This window comes from Peromyscus eremicus, chromosome 14 (genome assembly GCF_949786415.1).
Source record: "Peromyscus eremicus chromosome 14, PerEre_H2_v1, whole genome shotgun sequence".
In the NCBI taxonomy this organism is placed as follows: Eukaryota; Metazoa; Chordata; class Mammalia; order Rodentia; family Cricetidae; genus Peromyscus; species Peromyscus eremicus.
In genome coordinates, this window is record NC_081430.1 from 59,381,779 (window position 1) to 59,400,522 (window position 18,744).

Genomic DNA, 18,744 nt, shown 5'->3' on the forward strand with positions numbered 1-18,744 from the left:
AAGTTCTCCCTTGCTTTAGTCTAGGAGGCGCCTGCACCTCCCCGTTGTGTCGTGCGTAGTGCCATCCATCTGTGTGTGTGCGTATGTATGCTGATGCGGAGCTGTGCTCAGATCGGCATACAGAGAGAGAGTCTATGTACAGAGTATATATTTTGGAGATCATGAAAACGCTTTTTCTGATTTCTTCATTTTCTGGTATCAAAACAAATTATATTGTCAAATTGGTTGTTTCCTTGAATATGCAAAGTACTGTTTAATGTGCTTGCTCTTGGCTTGAATGGTCTGCATCTTATGTACTCTGTAGATTGTTTATGTTCTGTATGTAAATTCCTCAGCACACTCAGCCTGGTGAGGCGATGTCTTTTTGGGTACAATGCTGTACCATAGTTCACTGGACTGCTGTAGCAGCATCTAGCTGCAGCTATAGGTTCCAGGATATTCTCTTGGTATATCTTAATGAAAATGATTTGTAAAGGAATAGAATGAGTTTTAAATTTAATTATTTGGTTTTGCAAGTATGGAACATTGATGAGAAGCCACTAGAGAGAACTTGAGGTTAGCTCTGCAGCATCGCAGTGCTCTTGGCATGTGCCCTGCACCATAGCCTAGGAGGCCCCGAGTGAGAGTCTGGAATTCCCTGTACATAAATAAGCCCCTTCATGTGTACTGCTGCTCCTAGAGTTGAGTATGAGGCTTTCTGTCCTTTGAATGGAGTGACTGGCTTAGTGTCACCCCCTTGGCTCTTGCAGGGTACAAACCAGCAGATCAAGGCCCACGAGGCCAGCTCCGCGGTGCAGCATGTGAATCTGCTGAAGGAGTGGAGCAACTCCCTGGAGAAGAAGGTAGGCACGGGGCTCTTGGCTTTCGTCAGGTTTTATAGTTCTTCAGACTATTTGAAGAGGAAATCTGTTTTGTAATTATCATTGGGTTTTTCAATGAAAGGACCAGCATGAAGAGATTGTCAGAGTCAGTTCTGTTTTGAATCTTGAGCTTCCACATAGAGGTATTTGCTCCTGTTAAGCTGCCAAGCAACGTGCAGTGCCTGATTCCTTCTCTGTTGAATCGTTTTGTGGTCGTCTTAACACTGATCTAGGACAAAGACTGGCCCAACATCCATACTCTGTACAGGTGAATTGCCTCTGGCTGCTTTGGCAGTGATCAGCATGGAAACTGCTAGGCTGGACCACTTAACCCCAAGTACTGGTTGGCTCCTCGCAGAGCAGGTTTGCCAATCTCCACATGTCTGGTTACTAGTGTTGATGATCTACAGCTGTGCCTTTTGTAAGACCCAGAGCGGAAAACGTATTTCCTTCTCCCTGTGTTTGCAGTTGGTTTTCTCGGCTGTGCCGACCGCATAGAGAGCACCACTACCAACAGTCTCATTTCCCAGGAGGGCTGTGGGCCTCAAGCAGGGTCCTTCCAGTTAGAGTGCACCGTACTCATGCCATCTGTGCTGTGGTGTTCACCGCACAGCAGGGCTGGATTTCCATGAGGAGAAGGTGAAACACTCCAAGGACTGATAGGAGAAATGGTTATGGGCTCACACTCATCATGGCTCATTACATTCAATATATCGATTAAAACTTGTATCAGGAGGGCATTGAGATGGATTTAAGTGGCTGGTGTAGGTGACACCAGAGTTTATAAAGATCTGAGAGTCTTGTGTTAAGTGCTTAATACAAATGTACTTCAGAGTCTAAAGTCTAAAGCAGTGGTTCTCAACCTTTCTAATGCTGTGACCCTTTAATACAGTTCCTCGTGTTGTGGTGACCTCCAACCATAAAATTATATTCCTTGCTACTTCATAACTGTAATTTTGCTACTGTTATAAATCATAATGTAAATATTTTTTGGAGATAGAAGTCTGTCAAAGGGGTCACGACCTACAGGTTGAGAACTGCTGGTCTAAAGTGACAAAACGGGAGATTCTCAAGAGAGCCAGCATGGTACCATGTGCTGGTACAACTGGAAAGGTGAGGTGAGGACTAGGAAGAACCATACCCACCAGCTGCAGGAGTGTGCCATTACACAGAAAGTCTCTGGTAGCCCAGTCGGTGGCCATTTCCCCCTGGGACACATAGTGTTTGCTCTGAGCCCATTGATAGCTACCTAGGAATCTTTTATCCCCCTCTTCTTGAAGAAAGTGTTCTGTTTCTGCCATTTTTAAGTTACTATATAACTCGGGATGTCTTATATCTCAAGAGTACATTTAAAAGGCTCTTCCTTTTACTTAATTACTTAATTCTTACCCAGGTATTGTGGCACATACCTATAATCCCAGCCCTTGGGAAGTGGAGGGAGGGAAGGTCAGAAGTTCAAGGTCATCTTTAGCTATATAGCAAGTTCAGGACCAGCCTAGGCTCCTTGAAACGTCTCAAAAGGAAAAAAAAAAAGAAGAATTAGTATTTTGTTTTGTTTGTCTTACTCACTATACTGTAACAGCAACATAGGAGTTTAGTGGCTATGAGGTGTGTGGCTATCCAGTATGCCAGCTCAGGAAGTGCTGGGGTAAAAGAATGTTTTCAAGTTACTGAGGTCTCTATTTTAACTGACGGGAGTAGGTGTGCTGTGCTTCTGGAACACAGTTTCCTGCTAACCTCAATGGTGGTCATTTAAGAGGCAGATGAAGGCAGTGTGTAAGTGTGAATTCACAGTTCAAATAAGGGAAACTCTAAAGAGAAGAAATTAAGATTAGTTGGTACAATGTGTGCATGTTACTGTTAGTTGCTTCTGCTCAACCAATACTTGAGGAAAATTGGTATTTTTAGAAATATCAATGAGATTCTTGTTAAAAATGATGTTTCCACTTGGAGTAAGGATGAGAAAGACCTGGAAACTCGATCTGGCTTTGCCAGATGGGAATGATTGAACATTAACTTCAGAAGAGTTTGTAAAACTGCTGTTGCCCTTCATTGGTACAAGTTGGTACTGCAGAAGCTTATGGCCTTAGGTGGTGAGAGAAAGCTGGGAACTTGAAGGTGTCGTTTGCCTATGAGACGTGCAGCCTTGGTGCGCTCCATTTGTTTTCTTTCTTTTTTTTTTCTAGGTTTTTCGAGACAGGGTTTCTCTGTGTAGCCCTGACTGTCCTGGAACTCACAGAGATCTGCCTGCCTCCACCTCCCAAGTGCTAGGATTGAAGGCCTGTGCCACCATACCTGGCTAACTTTACTGAGTTTTTGTGTCAGGGTCTCTTTGGGTGTGAGCTCCATCTGTTTCTGAGGAGTTACGGCTAGCCCAAGGGTGAAATGAAGTACCTGTGTAACAGCATTCCAGCCACCTCTCCTTGTGTTTAGGGATGTCACACTGGTGGGTAGGATCCTTGCAGAGTTGATATCACATTCATTGGGCAGTGATTGGCTTTTTTAAAAATTGACAGAGGTGGGGGCAGGGAGCGGTGGCACAAGCCTTTAATCCCAGCACTCAGGAGGCAGAGCCAGGCGGATTTCTGTGAGTTTGAGGCCAGACTGGTCTACAGAGTGAGTTCCAGAACAAGCACCAAAAACTACACAGAGAAACCCTGTCTCAAAAAAACAAAAAAATTGACAGATAGTGATTGTATGTATAGTGTGATGTTAGGGTGATGTTAGGGTGTTCATATATTAGAAAATGATTAAAACAAGTTAGTTGATAGGCCCATAAATTGCCGCCACCACCACCCCTTTTTTTAATGATGTGAACATTTCAGATCTGTTCTCAGCAGTTTGGTGTCCTCATGTCATTGCTAACAGTTGTCAGCATATTGTGCAGGAGTTTGTAGAAACAGTTACGCTGAAGCTTTGTGCATGTGGCCAGTGTCTGTCTCCCCAGTTCCAGGGCCCCTTCCCTTTGCTTCTGGCTTCAGCTTTTCAGTTCCAGTTGTGAAAACAGGTAGTATGTCTGTCTTTCTGTCCCTGGCCTGCTTTCAGCTATGATGCCCTCCAGGACTAGCTTTCTAGGATTATCTTTGTATCACAAAGGAAGACTAAAGCAGAAACTGTCAAGTATGTTGTGTTTTTAGAACAGGTATGATTCTGTGAGGCCCATTTTTCAGTGCTTGTATAAGCGTGATAAAATAGAAAACTTGGTTATCATGTGCCCTGGCCAAATCTGGAAGCTTCACTGGTAAAAGACTTGTTTTCAGTGAGCACTTTCTGGTTTTTTGGTTTTTTGAGACAGGGTTTCTCTGTGTAGTTTTGGTGCCTGTCCTGGATCTCGCTCTGTAGACCAGGCTGGCCTCGAACTCACTGAGATCCGCCTGGCTCTGCCTCCTGAGTGCTGGGATTAAAGGCGTGCGCCACCACCGCCCAGCTTTAGTGAGACTTTAAAGACCAGCCCCTTGTTCTGAAATTGTTGACCCCTCCCTAGTGCTTCCTGCTAGCTCTCCAGAATTCCCTCTTTTTTTGTGGAGGGATTTTTCTCCTGGGTTCCTTTTAAGAAGCCAGTAGAAAGCTTAGATTGTGAAATTTTAATTACTGTCATTATTGTTAATTAATACCAAACCACTTTTTGTTAAACTAATTGAAGAACTTCTTCCTCAGGTTTCCTTGCTGCAGAATGAAAGCGTTGAAAAAAACAAGAGCATCCAAAGTTTGCACAATCAGATATGTAGCTTTGAAATTGAAATTGAGAGACAGAAGGAAATGCTTCGAAACAATGAATCCAAAATCCTTCATTTGCAGGTGAGCACCCTGCCTGGTGCAGGCATCACTCACTAAGTCCTGGCAGACAGGCCCACAGCTTTTCTTGTTTGTGTGAACACTCAAGCAACTTGGGTCAGCATGGATCTGCCTAGGAAGCTAACCCAAAACCCCTCTTCTGTGTTTTCAACCCATTGGAGAAAAGTAAAACTTAAAGCCCTTGTTTTAAAAATTAGCTATTTTAGCCCACCACCAGGCTATGGTGGTGCACACCTTTAACCACTGCTTGGGAGGCAGAGGCAGACAGATCTCTGTGAGTTTGAGGACAGCCAGAGCTACAAAGAGAAACCCTGTCTCAAAAAAACCAAAATAAATAAATAGATAGATAGATAGATAGATAAAATAGGTAGATAGATAAAATACATTAGATAGATAAAATAGATAGGTAGATGAGATAGATAGATAAAATAGATTAGATAAAATAGATAGGTAGATGAGATAGATAAAATAGATAGATAGATAGATAGATAGATAGATAGATAGATAGATAAAATAGATAGATAGATAGATAGATAGATAGATAGATAGATAGATAGATAGATAGATAGATAGATTAGATAAAATAAAAATGAGCTGTTTTGGATGGGGTATAGCTCAGTGGTAGAGCATTTGCCTAGCATGTGCAAGGCCCTAGGTTCCACCCCCACCACTGCAAAAAGAGAGTGTGTGTACAATCTTATTTTCATTACTTTTTAAGATACATTGTTCATTAGTACTATATGCCAAGTTTCACTTCCTAAAGCAAAATCAAGCCAAACTGCTTGTTCTGAGTTTTCACACACACACCCCTAACTTTATTTTACCATAATAATCCAAAGATACTCCCAAAACAATAAATGCATAAACTTTGCAGAGCTGGAGAGAGATTCTGTGGGTAAGAGCACTAGCTGCTCTTGTGGAGGACTAGGGTTTAATTCCCAGAACCTACATCACAGCTGTCTGTAACACTATTTCCAAAGACTCTGGTGCCCTCTTCTGGCCTCTGTGGGCATTGCATGCATGTGGTGCCGAAGTTGTTAAAGGAAATAGAATTGAAGTATGTTGGGGGTTTTTTTTGTGGGGGTATGTGTGTGGGGGGGGGGGTGTTGTTTTGTTTAAGACAGGATTTCTGTGTGTAGTCCTGGCTGTCCTGGAACTCACTCTATAGACCAGGCTGGCCTCGAACTCACAGAGATCCGCCTGGCTCTGCCTCCTGAGTGCTGGGATTAAAGGCGTGCACCACCACCAGCAGGCTTGAAGTGTTTCTTAACAGAGTTTTAAAGAACTCTGGCGGTGGTGGCACCTGCTTTTGATCCCAGCACTTGGGAGGCAGAGGCAGGAGAGTCTTTGTGAGTACGAAAGAAGATGTTTGGGGCTAGGGAGATGGGTCATGGGTAAAGTGCTTGTCACACAAACTAGTTGGGTACCCCAGGACCTCTGTGAGTGCTGGGTGGGCATGGCAACCTGCCTGTAATTCCAGTGCTCTAAAGGCCTCCAGACAGTCTGGCTAGCAAGACTAGTCATAACAGTGAGCTCTGGGTTAAGTTGAAAGAACTTTCTGAGAGAATAAGGTGAAGAACAAGCAAGGAGGAATCCAAAAGTCAACCTCTGGCCCTTGCACAAGCCACACCTGCATACATACACACACACACACACACACACACACACACACACACACACAAAATGTGTTTGGGTTTTGACACCCACCCCACCCCCAGTACTGGGATTGAACCCAAGTTCTTGAACTGGCTAAGCTCAATTCCTGTTTACTTTTTATTTGGGATAGGGTCTCAGTAAGTTGCCTAGGCTAGCCTTCAACACGATTCATAGCCCAGGTAGGCCTTGCACTTGTGACCCTCATTCTTCAGCCTCTTCAATAACTAAGATTGCAGACCTCTGCTCCTAGGTTGAGCAAACCAATTTTTATTTATCGAAATGATAGCATGGGGGCTGGAGAGCTGGCTCAGCAGTTGACAGCACTGTTTGCTCTTCCAGAGAACCTGGTTCAATTCCCAGCACCCACGTAGCTGCTCACAATTCTCTGTAACTCCAGTTCTAGGGGATCCAACACGCTCACACAATCATACATGCAGGCAAAACACAATGCACATAAAATAAAAATAAATCATTTTTTTACATAGTAGCGGGTGTGGTGGCACACACCTTTGGCAGATCTCTATGAGTCTGAGAGTAGTCTGGTCTACAAAGTGAGTTCCAGGACAGTCAGGGCAGTTACACAGAGAAAGAAAAACAAAAAGATGTCCTGGATGGAGAGTCCAAGGCCAACCTGGGCAGTTTAGTGATAGCCTGTCTCAAAATAAAGCTAAAAAGGCTGAATGCAAAGCTAAGTGGTAGTGTGCTTACCTAGCACGCTTAAGACCTGGGTTCCATTTGGACCACTTCAAGGGATATTTAAAGAGAGAGAGACAGAGAGAGAGAGGGAGAGAGACAGAGAGGGAGAGAGACAGAGAGAGACAGAGACAGAGAGACAGAGAGAGGGAGAGAGAGACAGAGAAGGGGGAATATGGCGGTAAAGTGGATCGGTGGATAAAGGTGCTTGTTGCCAAGTTTGACAACTTGAGCTCAGTACCTAAAACCCATGGTAGACACACACACACACACACACACACACACACACACACACACACACACACTGAAAGAAAAGAGAGGCCGGTCATGTACCGCATGTCTGATGGGCAGGAAAAGGAAGAACGACTTCTGGACCGCATGCACACCTGTGGTGTTGGGTCTTGTCCCCTTCCGTCCGATCCAGCCCTCTGGTGACTGTACAGAACCCTGCAGGCTGGATGTGATGGCACGTTATCCAGGTCACTATCTGACTGCTTCTAGCTTCACTGTGTTCTGACAAGTTCTTGTCCCTGAAGGCTGGTGGGGCTCAGCCAGTGGGTGCACAGGGGTTGACAGCTCCACCTGGCACTTGAGGGTGACAGCACAGCACGCCCCGAGTTCTGACTGGCTTTCACCCTTAACCCCTCTGGTCTGGAAGCGAGTAATAGACAGCCAAGCGGAGAAACTGAAGGAGCTGGACAAGGAGATCCGTCCCTTCCGGCAGAACTGGGAGGAAGCAGACAGCATGAAGAGCAGTGTGGAGTCCCTCCAGAACCGAGTGACCGAGCTGGAAAGTGTGGACAAAAGTGCAGGGCAGGCTGCTCGCAACACAGGTGAGGGAGGCACTGGGCTTGAGGCAGCGGCTGGCACGCACTTGCCGCGGCACCACTGCCTGAGGAGGTGGCGTGTTAGGCACAGCACAGGCAGCCGCACAGCAGCCCCTGGAGGCGCAGGTGGTGCATGCTGAGAGGCTTCCAGCAGAGACGGGTTGTCCCTTAGATTTGTCCCTCCACAGGAGTCCCAGCATGGCGGGGTACAGAGCCCTCCTTTAGAGAGGCTGGACTCTGAGGGCCCAGAGACAGGCGCAGACCAGGCAGGGGAGGTGGGCAGCCTAGTGCACAAGTATCTCTGCCATTGTGAGCAGATGAGTGCCTACAGCTTTGAGTCTGAACGAGTGCAGTGACGACCTATGTGGAAGGCTCAGGGAGTAGGTGTAGATTACTGTGCTACATGGGTTGCTGTGTGATTAGACTAGAGTAGGAGACAGCTTAGGCTCAGAGCCCAGTGTCTCTATGCATGCCAGGGCCATAAGGCAGGGGAGCGTGGGCAAGTAGGCCGCCAGGCTCTGACAGCTGTGGCCTGACAGTTGGTACACTGTGGCTACCAGAGAGGAGGGGAAGGAAGCTATAATGCAGATGCCCCACACCTTGTTCACCCTGCACATGTCTGCCCTGTGCAGTCACAGTGACATCTGTGGGCCGCTGTTACAGACACTGGTACATATGTGCTTCTCTGATGTTTGCATGTCTCGTTTGCCAAATGTTTTCTTGCCTGTGGCAGGCTTGCTGGAGTCCCAGCTGAGCCGGCATGACCAGATGCTGAGTGTTCATGACATCCGCTTGGCGGACATGGACCTGCGGTTCCAGGTCCTCGAGACCGCCAGCTACAATGGTGTGCTGATCTGGAAGATCCGTGACTACAAGCGCCGGAAGCAGGAAGCCGTCATGGGGAAGACCTTGTCTCTCTACAGCCAGCCTTTCTACACGGGCTATTTTGGCTATAAGATGTGTGCCAGGGTCTACCTGAATGGGGACGGAATGGGGAAAGGGACACACTTGTCGCTGTTTTTTGTCATTATGCGTGGAGAATATGATGCTTTGTTGCCGTGGCCATTCAAGCAGAAAGTGACACTCATGCTGATGGATCAGGGGTCCTCTCGACGTCATCTGGGAGATGCATTCAAGCCTGATCCCAACAGCAGCAGCTTCAAGAAACCCACTGGAGAGATGAATATCGCCTCTGGCTGCCCAGTCTTTGTCGCCCAAACTGTTCTAGAGAATGGGACGTATATTAAAGATGATACAATTTTTATTAAAGTCATAGTGGATACTTCGGATCTGCCTGACCCCTGACAAGTACCTGGGGAGGTGGATTCAGCAGAAGGTAACTCCTCTGGGGGGTTGAAGCGGTCTGTCTTCACGAAGGTCCTCGCCCTCAAAAAGGACCGTGTGGAACAGGGTAAGCAGCCGGAGGAGGAGGAGGAGGAGGAGGAGGCGTGGCTGGAGGAGCCACACGTGAAAACAGACCCCAACGGATTTCTAATAGACTAGCCACACTCACTCTGAAGAATTATTTATCCTTCAACAAGATAAATACTGCTGTCAGAGAAGGTTTTCATTTTCATTTTTAAAGATCTAGTTAATTAAGGTGGAAACATATATGCTAAAAAGAAACATGATTTTTCTTCCTTAACTTGAACACCAAAACCGAAAACACACATGGAGGTAGCTGGGCGTGTCAGCATGTTAATTTAAAAGGAGAACTTACGAAATAATAATACAGTTTTGATATATTCATCCTAAAATTCAAGAGTGCAATCTTGTTTCAAATATAGTATATTGTCTATTTTTAAGGCCTCATCTGGTCTCTGTTCTAATAATCTGTTTGTCAGAAGGCCCTGAGTAGACATCAAGTCTCTAAATTCAGAAGTCATTTTTAATTTAAAGTTCTACAAATAATTGTTACTGCAACATTTTGTTTTAAAACGTTGATAGACTGATATTTCTTGGAAGAAAATGTAAAATATCAAACACTGGTTATCACTTGTGATAGGAAAGAGAATATTCAACCTGTCGTTATTTCTCGTTAGAAATGTAACCCTTCACTATCTGTCGTAGTTAGTGACATACTTCCCAATGACTATGAGAGGGACAATGCTCATGGATGCTGTGCATCATTGCAGACTTACAGTTGTCTTCACCCTAAAATAGGGCATTAGTTGAACTTTGGAGTTCTACACAAAACCCTTAGGTTTTTAAAACTCTGCCCCATGTTGAGACAAGCTCTCTGTTGCTGACACCACCGCCGCGGTCTCCAGGGTCCAGTGTATGGGGGTAGGCAGGTGACCTGTGCTGCAGGAGGCCCAGCAAGTGTTTCTCATCCTGTCATACTGCTGCAGGAGGCTAACGATCTCCGAAAGCAACGTCTGTGCTCAGAGATGGTGGCATACGGTACATGTGCCTTAGATGTGACATGCTGCTTCTCGTCCTTGGGTTTGCGTTCACCATGATTCTAGAAAGTGGTAGTTTAACCAGATCTTTCTCTCTCCACCGCCAATCTTTGTCTCTACCAGGGCCCTCAGACAGCTGCGAACCTGCCTGGGGAAGCCAGGCCTCCATTGGCAGCTTCTGGAGGCTCTGCTGCTAAATAGTCACGGATTCCAACTCTAAGCCCCCAAGAGCAGCTCAGTCCCACCCCAAGGGAGGGAGGTGTAAGCAGAAGCCACACCCTTCCAGGTCTCCACAAGGGCCCTGAAAACCCCCACAGCATGAAGGAGAAAACCCCACCCACTCACCCACCCTAAGCATTCCCAAGACCGAACCACTGGTCTGGGGGCCTGCCCAGGCTGGCCAGCAGCGGCCCTGGCCTCCCTGTTAGAAGGATGGCCAGCTGCTGCCCCAGCCTGTCCTGTCCAGATGGCACTCCCAGCTCACTGTTTACGTCTCTCGATGGTCCAACTGTGATAGAAGCCTGGAGCCCTGCCCCGGTGCCCCTTTTGCTATGCACCACACTTCATGGTGCTCTCACACTGATGGGTGCTACACGCGACGGGTGCTTCTTAGGCAAAACCAATGTGTGCGAACCACCACATCTGTGCCACTTGCCCAAAAGGCGCGCCCACAATTGGCCAGCTGGGCCCGCGCTTCAGACTGCCTGCCTCTGGGCTCTCCCCATGGTTGCGCGGGGACAGCTGGGTTGGTGCCTGGTGGCCCACCTTGTCTCTGGTGCTGCCATCTGTCCTGGGTGTGCCTTTGCCCCAGTGCCTGCTGGAAGTGCCCTCCTCCTGCACACCTGTCCCCATGCCTCCATGAGTGACCTCCTGGTCTCCAGCACTTGTCCTGCCCTTCCATGGCTGAAACATTGGGTTCCTCACCTGCTGCTCCCTTCTCCACTCTGCTGGGATCGCTTTGGGGTAAGTCAGTGGAAGCCTGCAGAGCCCACATCCTCTTTTCCTCCAGGCCTGCCCCCCGGGGTTCGTCCCCAAAGACCTGGAGTCGGGAGGACCACCTGGCAGTCCTTAGCTGGCCTCAGGTAGCTTTTTCATGGGCAGGTGTCAGCAGCAGGGACATCCTTGCAACACCCCTTTGAAGAAGTCAGCCCAGGGCCAATAGGTAGAGGCCAGCAACATCGTGGGCCGATAGCAAGCATGCCTGTCTGTAGGTTTAGACCCTGCTATGAGGGTGACCCTGAGGTATCCTCAGGCACTCCCTGTTAGTGAGACTTTTTACAAGACTCTTCCTATGTGATGCGGGCCCTCCTGGCCCCCCCTGGGTACCTGCAGGATGTGAGTAAAGCAACTAAGTAACTGTTGTCCCCTGGGATGAGGGCCCAGCATGTCACAGCTTCCTGTAGTGTGTCTTTTGCATTTCTTGGTAACAGTAGAGTAGTAGGCAAGCTCATCCCTTTGTGCCCTGTCTCAGTGTGTGAAGGACGTGCGTGCGAGGCATGTCTCCTGGGAGGTGTGGAGCATGTCATGTCCTGCCTGGGTGTGCCTTGCTCTGCTCCGGCTCAGCATTCCTTGGTGCCCCCTTGGTGCTCACCGCCTGGGCCAGCTTTGGGCTGTGGTCTCAGCATAGTTGAGGCCCTGCTGCCAGTTCTGGCAGCCAGCCCTCACCATTTCACAGGGTCCTGGCCACAAGAAACACAGGCTGGTCGTGCAGTGTCTACCTGGCTGTGCGAAAGTGTCAATTGCTCACTCTATAAAGGCCATTTGTCCCGTGGCCTCCATGAGGAAATTGGACACACCTCCTGCTTGCCTGGGCCAGTGTCTGTACCTGCTCAAAGCTACCCCGGTAAGATGCAAGCCACTAAGTAGCAGTGTGTCCTGAGGCCTGACCCGTGGTTTTTGTGAGTAGTGGAAAACCTGTGTCAGTAACAACCCAGGACCAGGCTGGGAGTGAGCGCCTTCTACCTTCATTGGTCAGGGAAAGGAAGGTAGCCTGAAGGCCCTGACTGGGCCTCCCTTACTTCTTGGGGATAGACAGACCCAACCAAGGCCGTGTAGCCTGCCAGGCTGTGGGTAAGACAGAGCAATGGATGAGACTGCAGATGAGTATGCGTCATGGGCTCATGGAGGAGAGTAGCGTCCACACCCCAGCCTACCCAGCTACCAGTTTCTCTCGAACCCATGCTTAGCATTTGAAGAAGCAAAGGGCTGTTGAGGGATCCTGCACCTCAGTCCATTTCCATCTCCCCTTCTTGAAGTAGCCTATGCACAGATGTACCGTGTCCCTAAGACAGCAGAGCAGCCAGACGGCACAGCAGTCAGCTAGCTGTAGGAGGTGACTGCGTACGGCCACGTCCTGCCTCCTTTCTTTTCTCTTTTCTTTCTCCATTTCCTCCAAAGACTGGGACTCCAGGGAGCTGTGGCATGAAGCACTGTGGCTTTGCTCCCTGGGCAGCCTCCAGCAGGGCCTTCAGACCCACCACCACCAGATCCCCTTTGAATTGGCTTTGTCTGGCTATCTATGGTCAGCCTCAGGAGGCCCTAGAGGTCAGACGCAGTCCCTTTTGGGTAGCTGGCCACCTTCCCATACCTCCTTAGTCTGCCCCAGAGTCCTACCTGGAGTCGGGACCACATGCCTGCTCCCTTGGGCCTGACATTAACGATCCCACTGTGACTGAGCAGTATATGGTAGCAGTCACCCATGACAGGCCTGACGAGCAGTGGACTATATCCAGCAAAGGGGAGTGTGTCTGGCATGCCAAGCAACAGGGTCTCGGGTGGACTACTGCTGCCGGCCCAAGAGGAGAGCAGGGGGAGTGCCAGTGCCAACAGCATGACCCTTGCCGCCTCTTCACCCCTGCACACTGCCAAGCATTGCAGGGAAGCACTTTGTACCTGGCCAAGACATTTCCCACCTGATGGGGGACAGGGTGGGTCAGTCCCTACCCTCCTATACATCCCTCTGCTTGGGACCATCAGTGAGTGGAGAATGGCTTGGTGGAGCTTAGGGTACTTTTTTTTTTTTTTTTTTTTTTTTTTTAACTTTCAATCCAGCCCTTTCCTGGCTAGACTGCAGGAAAGCTAGTGTGAGTTCCAGGCATGCCATTCATTGTGTCTGAGTGTGACAAATGAGGGTCTGCCCCCAAATCTTCTCAGACTAAGATCATGGTTTTGTCTTCCGTTTGCAAATCCATAGCAGCTCTTTTCTCCAGCCTAGAATGTGTCCACAGGGTCTGGGTCAGGTGAGGGGATAGTTGGCAAGTGATCCAGCCATCATTAACTGTTCCACTCCAGCTGGTGCTGGTTGCCGTGGGCACTGTGGCATCAGGGAGCCAGGCCTGCAGGGACAGTAAAAAGAGGCCAGCAGCCCATCCCAAAGGCCTGGACATGTCCCAGCCTGTTGTCCACTTGGAGGGTTCCCTGGGCACCATTGCTAGCAGGTGGGCAGTGACCCACACAAAGGCAGCCATACAGCTAAGCAGGCCCAAGCAGCCAAGCAGAGTGATTCATTTCCCCTGCCACACCATGTCTGGAGTCTTTCTTGTGAGTTCACTGTGGAAAGGAGGTCACTGTGCCACTCCGTAGTCAGTGGTGACTGGCGTACACCCTTAGTCCCCTTTAGTCAAGTCAGATAACCTTCAAAAGCAAATAAATGACCTAATTGGAAAACACAGAAGCCGGCCTTCCTTCCAAGGATTTCCCTAAGCATCTGTAGGCGCTGACTGAGGAAGTGGGGATTAATGCAGACTGCTGTGGAGTTGCGTTCTTTTCTCTGATGGCACGCCTCTTGTGTTCAGTTCTATTACCCAAAAACAAAGACCAAAGAAGGCCAATCTCTCATTTGACTGTATTTCTAATCTGCCTGTTTTGACACTTGCCGTCTGTAGTAACCGCTCGCTGTGAGGCCCCATCTTGACAGTCCAAGTGATTGTGACCAGTGATTAGCGTCCCGTGTTCTTCCGCTCTTCTAAGAAACTGAGACAGTGTGAGTTATTGCTCAGCAATAATCCTGTCACTAGGAGTTAGCAACATGTCTCATTTCCTGATAGCATTATGATGTTTTGTATTCTGTTTACTGTATGTTATGTGTGGTTTCATTTGGTATTTATTTGTGTTTTGAGGTCTTGCGATGTTTCTGTTCTGCTGCTAATAATAAAGTTTGTAAGACTGTAGAATGCAAAATTTTGCAATGCTAAAGTGTCTATTAGAGGAAAATAAAGCTGATTTAAGAGTCCTGCGTTCTTATTGCAGTCTGTCACCACTGAGCTTTGGGTTGGCCTCCTCCAGCTGTTCTCACAAGTGGCTAAGTGACAGCTGCCTGTGGACACCCTTCATTCCAAGCTGCCACCATCCTGAGATACCAGAAGGTTCTGAGCAAGGCCTGTTTGCTCATGTCACCCCAGGTCTTGCCTGCAGCTCACAAGACCGTGTGGCGGTCCAGGGTGAAGAGGAGAACACAGGTGAGAACCAGATCCACAGGTACCAGGACTAGATAGGAGCCGTGGCCAGGCGGGGAGCCCATGTTCTGAAAGCTCTGTCTCAAATAGAGCACGAGGCTTAGAGAGGAAGGCAGGCCCCGGGCTGTCTGGGGCCCATGTGCTCTGTCCTGTGAGGGATTGCTGCCTATGGCCAGGATCACTCGGTGCCCCCTGCCTGCTCTGTAGGATGCTGCCAGGTAACTAGAACCACACATGGGAGCATTGGAGACTGGGAAGTCTGGTGTTCCCCCTTTTTGGAAATGGACAATTTCATCAACACCTCATTTTTAAAACCCTGGAGAATTCAAAGCCACTTTCCCTGTCCTGTTCAAACCCTGCCACAGCCACCTGCAGCAGGACCCTGAGCACAAGCTGGTGGCCCACAACTCAAAATAGGGACTGATGCCATGGATAGTGGAACCCAGGGAACTCCTGGGAACTGGCAGGGCCTGTTGGCCCAGGCTGAGGGCAGGGATGGTAGAGGGCTGACTCCTGGAGTAGCAATACACCCGTACCTATGAAGGTTTCTCTCGGACATCATCATAGCTAGCATCTGTCCCCAAGATCCCATGTAGGGTGAATCCTCCGGTGGCTTCGGACTACTGGACCCTGCACCTCCACCCTGTGCTTCAGTTCCCAGGGTGCCTGGCACTGCAGCCCCCTGGGGTGAAGCACACCAGGGCCATGGCACTGAGCTCAGAAGACTCCTCCTGTGTGCCCCTAGCTATGGAACTTGGGACCCTGCCACTAAGCTGCCCCCACCTCTGTAGGGTCCTGAAGGCAGCCCTGTGACCACACTGTGGGTGGCCAGCTCAAGGGACCAGCTCTGGGGCTGCTCCTCTGGGATGCCACCAACCAAACTGCTCCTAGCCAAGCAGCCTTTGTCCTTGCAGGGACCCCGCCCAAGGAGGGACAAAGAGTGTTCAGGCCTGGAGTCAGCAAGCCTAGCATCCAGCTGTGACTTCCCCTGACCCGGAGACCTATGGCCTTCTGGGCTCAATGCAAAGGAACAAACAGAAGCTGACAACTGGCCATGTGAGGGGGAGGTAAGACAGGCTGCTGGCTCCTCATCCTTAGAGGCCAGTGACTTGATGGTATCTCTCAGAACAGGACTCCTGGGAGCCCTCTGCCTTCCCGCTGTCCGCCCCCACTGCCTACAGATAGAGAAGGCAGCAACCGCCAAGAGAGCCTGTCCCACACCCCAACAGGAAGGGGAAACTGGCTCTGGGACCCACTTTCCAGTTGGAAGAATGAACCAGAGGCTTAGAGGGTTGGGGAAGCTCCCAGCATCGGAACCTCTGAGTGTAACTAGGCCCCAGCCCATCCAGTTCACATTCTCCACCCCACCCCTCAAAGCTGCATCAAGCCAGTCTCAGCAACAATGGGCCAGCCCCACTTGTAGCTTTGTCCACCTCCTAGCCTCCCATGCCCCTGCCTCAGTGCCTTGTAGGCTTTATTTCTGCAGACATCCTTGTCCATCTGTCTTTTGCTCACCCCTCCCTGCAGCGCCACAGGGCTGTCATTTAGGATTCCCACAACCCTGGGGTAGGCCATGCGCCACAGTGACCAACCACAAAACCAGCCAGATTAATTAACTGCACAGTTTGAATGAACCAATGGGAAGCCTCGTGGTGACTGTATCAGCGGCCTAGTGAGGAAGATGGCTTCCCTGGCATGTGAAGGTTGACTGTACAGATAACCTGACACAGGATGGCAGTCAAGCCACAAGAACACAAGTGCCAGCCACCCCCTGGCTCCACCCTTACCTGCTGGAGTAGCCGTGCTGAGTATGCCTAGTTACTCTAGGGTTCTGCATTTCTCCCACTTCCTGTGAAGGTCTTGACCAGTTCACAGGTGTGTGTCTACATGTGCCTGGGGTCGTGTTTGCAAGCAAGGGCTCTCTGTAGACACACTGCTTGCTGGCCCCAGCCATTCTTCCTGCCCTGTGACTGGAGCTGTGAGCCATCCTTTCTGTGGCAGCCTCTGACAGGAACCCTCTTTGCCCAGGCACTCTCACTGCCCTTCCCATGTGGCCACCTTGTGGCTCTGAGCATCCGCCCGGCCACAGGAGCTTATGTCCTACGGGTCATACTGGCTCAGCAGCCAGAACCAGAGCCCAATCTGTCACAGAAATAGAACAATAGGCAACAAGAATGTGACACCACCACCCCACCACCACCCCCACCTCACCCCCGCAAGAGTTTCCTTTGTGCATGGCCTAGCTGGAGGCCAAGAGCAAGCCCCTCCCAACAGTTACTCCTGCTGAGCCAGGACAGCTGATACCCCCTTTGAAGGCAACTGTACCAGAGTAAAGGGTAGATCGAGCTGATTGCCTGGCCAGTTTGGGCCCAACTTGGGTGTGAAAATGAGTGCCCCCTAGTGGATGAAATGCCTTCTGCACGGGAGAAGCAAAAGCGTGGAGGGTTAAGGACTGAACTCTGATGATGAGTGGAATACTCCAGGGAGGAGGGGCTCAGGGAGTCCCCAAGCCTGAGGACCTCTTCCCTCCCGTCACCATCCACCATCCTCAGGTGCGCCATCACCCTGGCATCCATCCGTCACCACCAATTGGAACCCAAGCTGATCCCTCCAACACCCCTGATGTGGCAAAACATCCAACAAAGGCAACCTCAGGAAAGAAACGTGTATTTGGGCTCACAGAGGACGCAGCTGGGAAGGCATGGTGGCGTGAGGCAGCTGGTCGAGCTATGGTGTGCTGCTTCTCGGGAAGCAGAGAGGGTGCTGCCGCACAGCTTGCTTCTGCCTTCGCGTTTAGTCTGGGACCCCAGCCCGTGGGATTGTGCTGCCCATATTTGATGCAGGTCTTCCCTGGAAATACCTCCACAGACACACCCAGAGGTGTTTCCACGGAGACCAGTTAGGCTGACAATGAAGTTTAACCATCACACCCTGTTCACTCACATTCCTTTCCCGGTACTTTCTGCACTCATCTATTTGGCCCCACAGGGACACGTGACTGGGCAGGGCTGGATCACAAGGGACAACTCGAGTTACGCGTGTACCTCTGGATAGGGAAAAGCTTCCCAGTAACCTCCCATTATCCCCATTTGCCCGTTCCCCGTCTTTTCAGCATCCCCCAAGCGACCTATCTCATCTACCATCCATTTCCACCCATTTCCCCATTTAAAAGTCCACACCTCTCTTCCCCCTCCCTGTGACCCCCACCAACCTTCCATCCAGATGTGCCTACCAACATCTTCACCCACAGCAACACCCAGCAACAGCTCATTGCCCATCCTTCACAGCCCGCTCTCCTCTACCCACCATCCCCCAGCCACCCACCATTCCCACACAACCTATGCATGTCTGTCTGCTCATCACTAGCCACACTGCCGCTGCCCACTGTCCCCTACCCTCCCACCCACTACTATCCGTCAGCCACCCTCTGCCACCGACCTAGTCATCTCCAGCCACCGTCATCACCCGTTGCTCCCAGCGCCGGGAGCCTCTGTCAACCCTGAGCTCACATAGGGCCCCCTCCCAGTCCTCCACCATTTGGTGACCGGCTGTTCTTACATTTTTTGCATTGATCCTTCCCCATTCATTGTCCACCCTGCACAGTCCACCCTGCCCTTCTCCAACCCACGCATCTTCACGGTCCCTCTACCTATCCAGGAACATCACACTCTGCCGTAGTACCCACATGTTCACCTTCAGAACCATCACACATCTGCCCTTTCCAGTCTCCAGCACACACAATCCGTGCAGAGCATGAACTCAGGCCAGGAGTTCCGGCCTGGAGAAGATGGGCAAAGACAGCTGAGCGCCCAGGGTTGTTGGCTACTTCTACGCCATGTCACAGGGAAAGTCAGGCCAACACCCTCTTACTGGGCACCCGGGGCCCTGCCCTTTAGGTCACTGAGAAGATTCCTCGAAGGAGCCTCAGGAGACAGCTGGGCGGTCCGGAGGTAAATGTGTAACATCTGGGCGCCCCCTGCCCCTCAGCCCCACCCGGCCACACGGGCCGGCGGAGCAAAGTCCGCACCTGCCACAGGAGAGCGTCAGCAGCGGCGAG

At 50.1% G+C, this 18,744-nt stretch overlaps 1 protein-coding gene across 2 annotated transcripts in view; it reads left to right on the forward strand.

Moving 5' to 3' along the window:
- Window positions 1–10,573, forward strand: part of Traf3 (TNF receptor associated factor 3) — a 111,162-nt gene extending 100,589 nt beyond the window's left edge. For both annotated transcript variants that reach the window (XM_059279287.1, XM_059279286.1), the window contains 4 exons: window positions 750–842; window positions 4,518–4,658; window positions 7,663–7,837; window positions 8,565–10,573. In XM_059279287.1, coding sequence (XP_059135270.1) covers window positions 750–842; window positions 4,518–4,658; window positions 7,663–7,837; window positions 8,565–9,136 — 981 coding nt within the window. In that variant the 3' untranslated portion in view covers window positions 9,137–10,573. The remainder of the gene's footprint in view (window positions 1–749; window positions 843–4,517; window positions 4,659–7,662; window positions 7,838–8,564) is intronic.
- The last annotated feature ends 8,171 nt before the right edge of the window (window positions 10,574–18,744 follow it).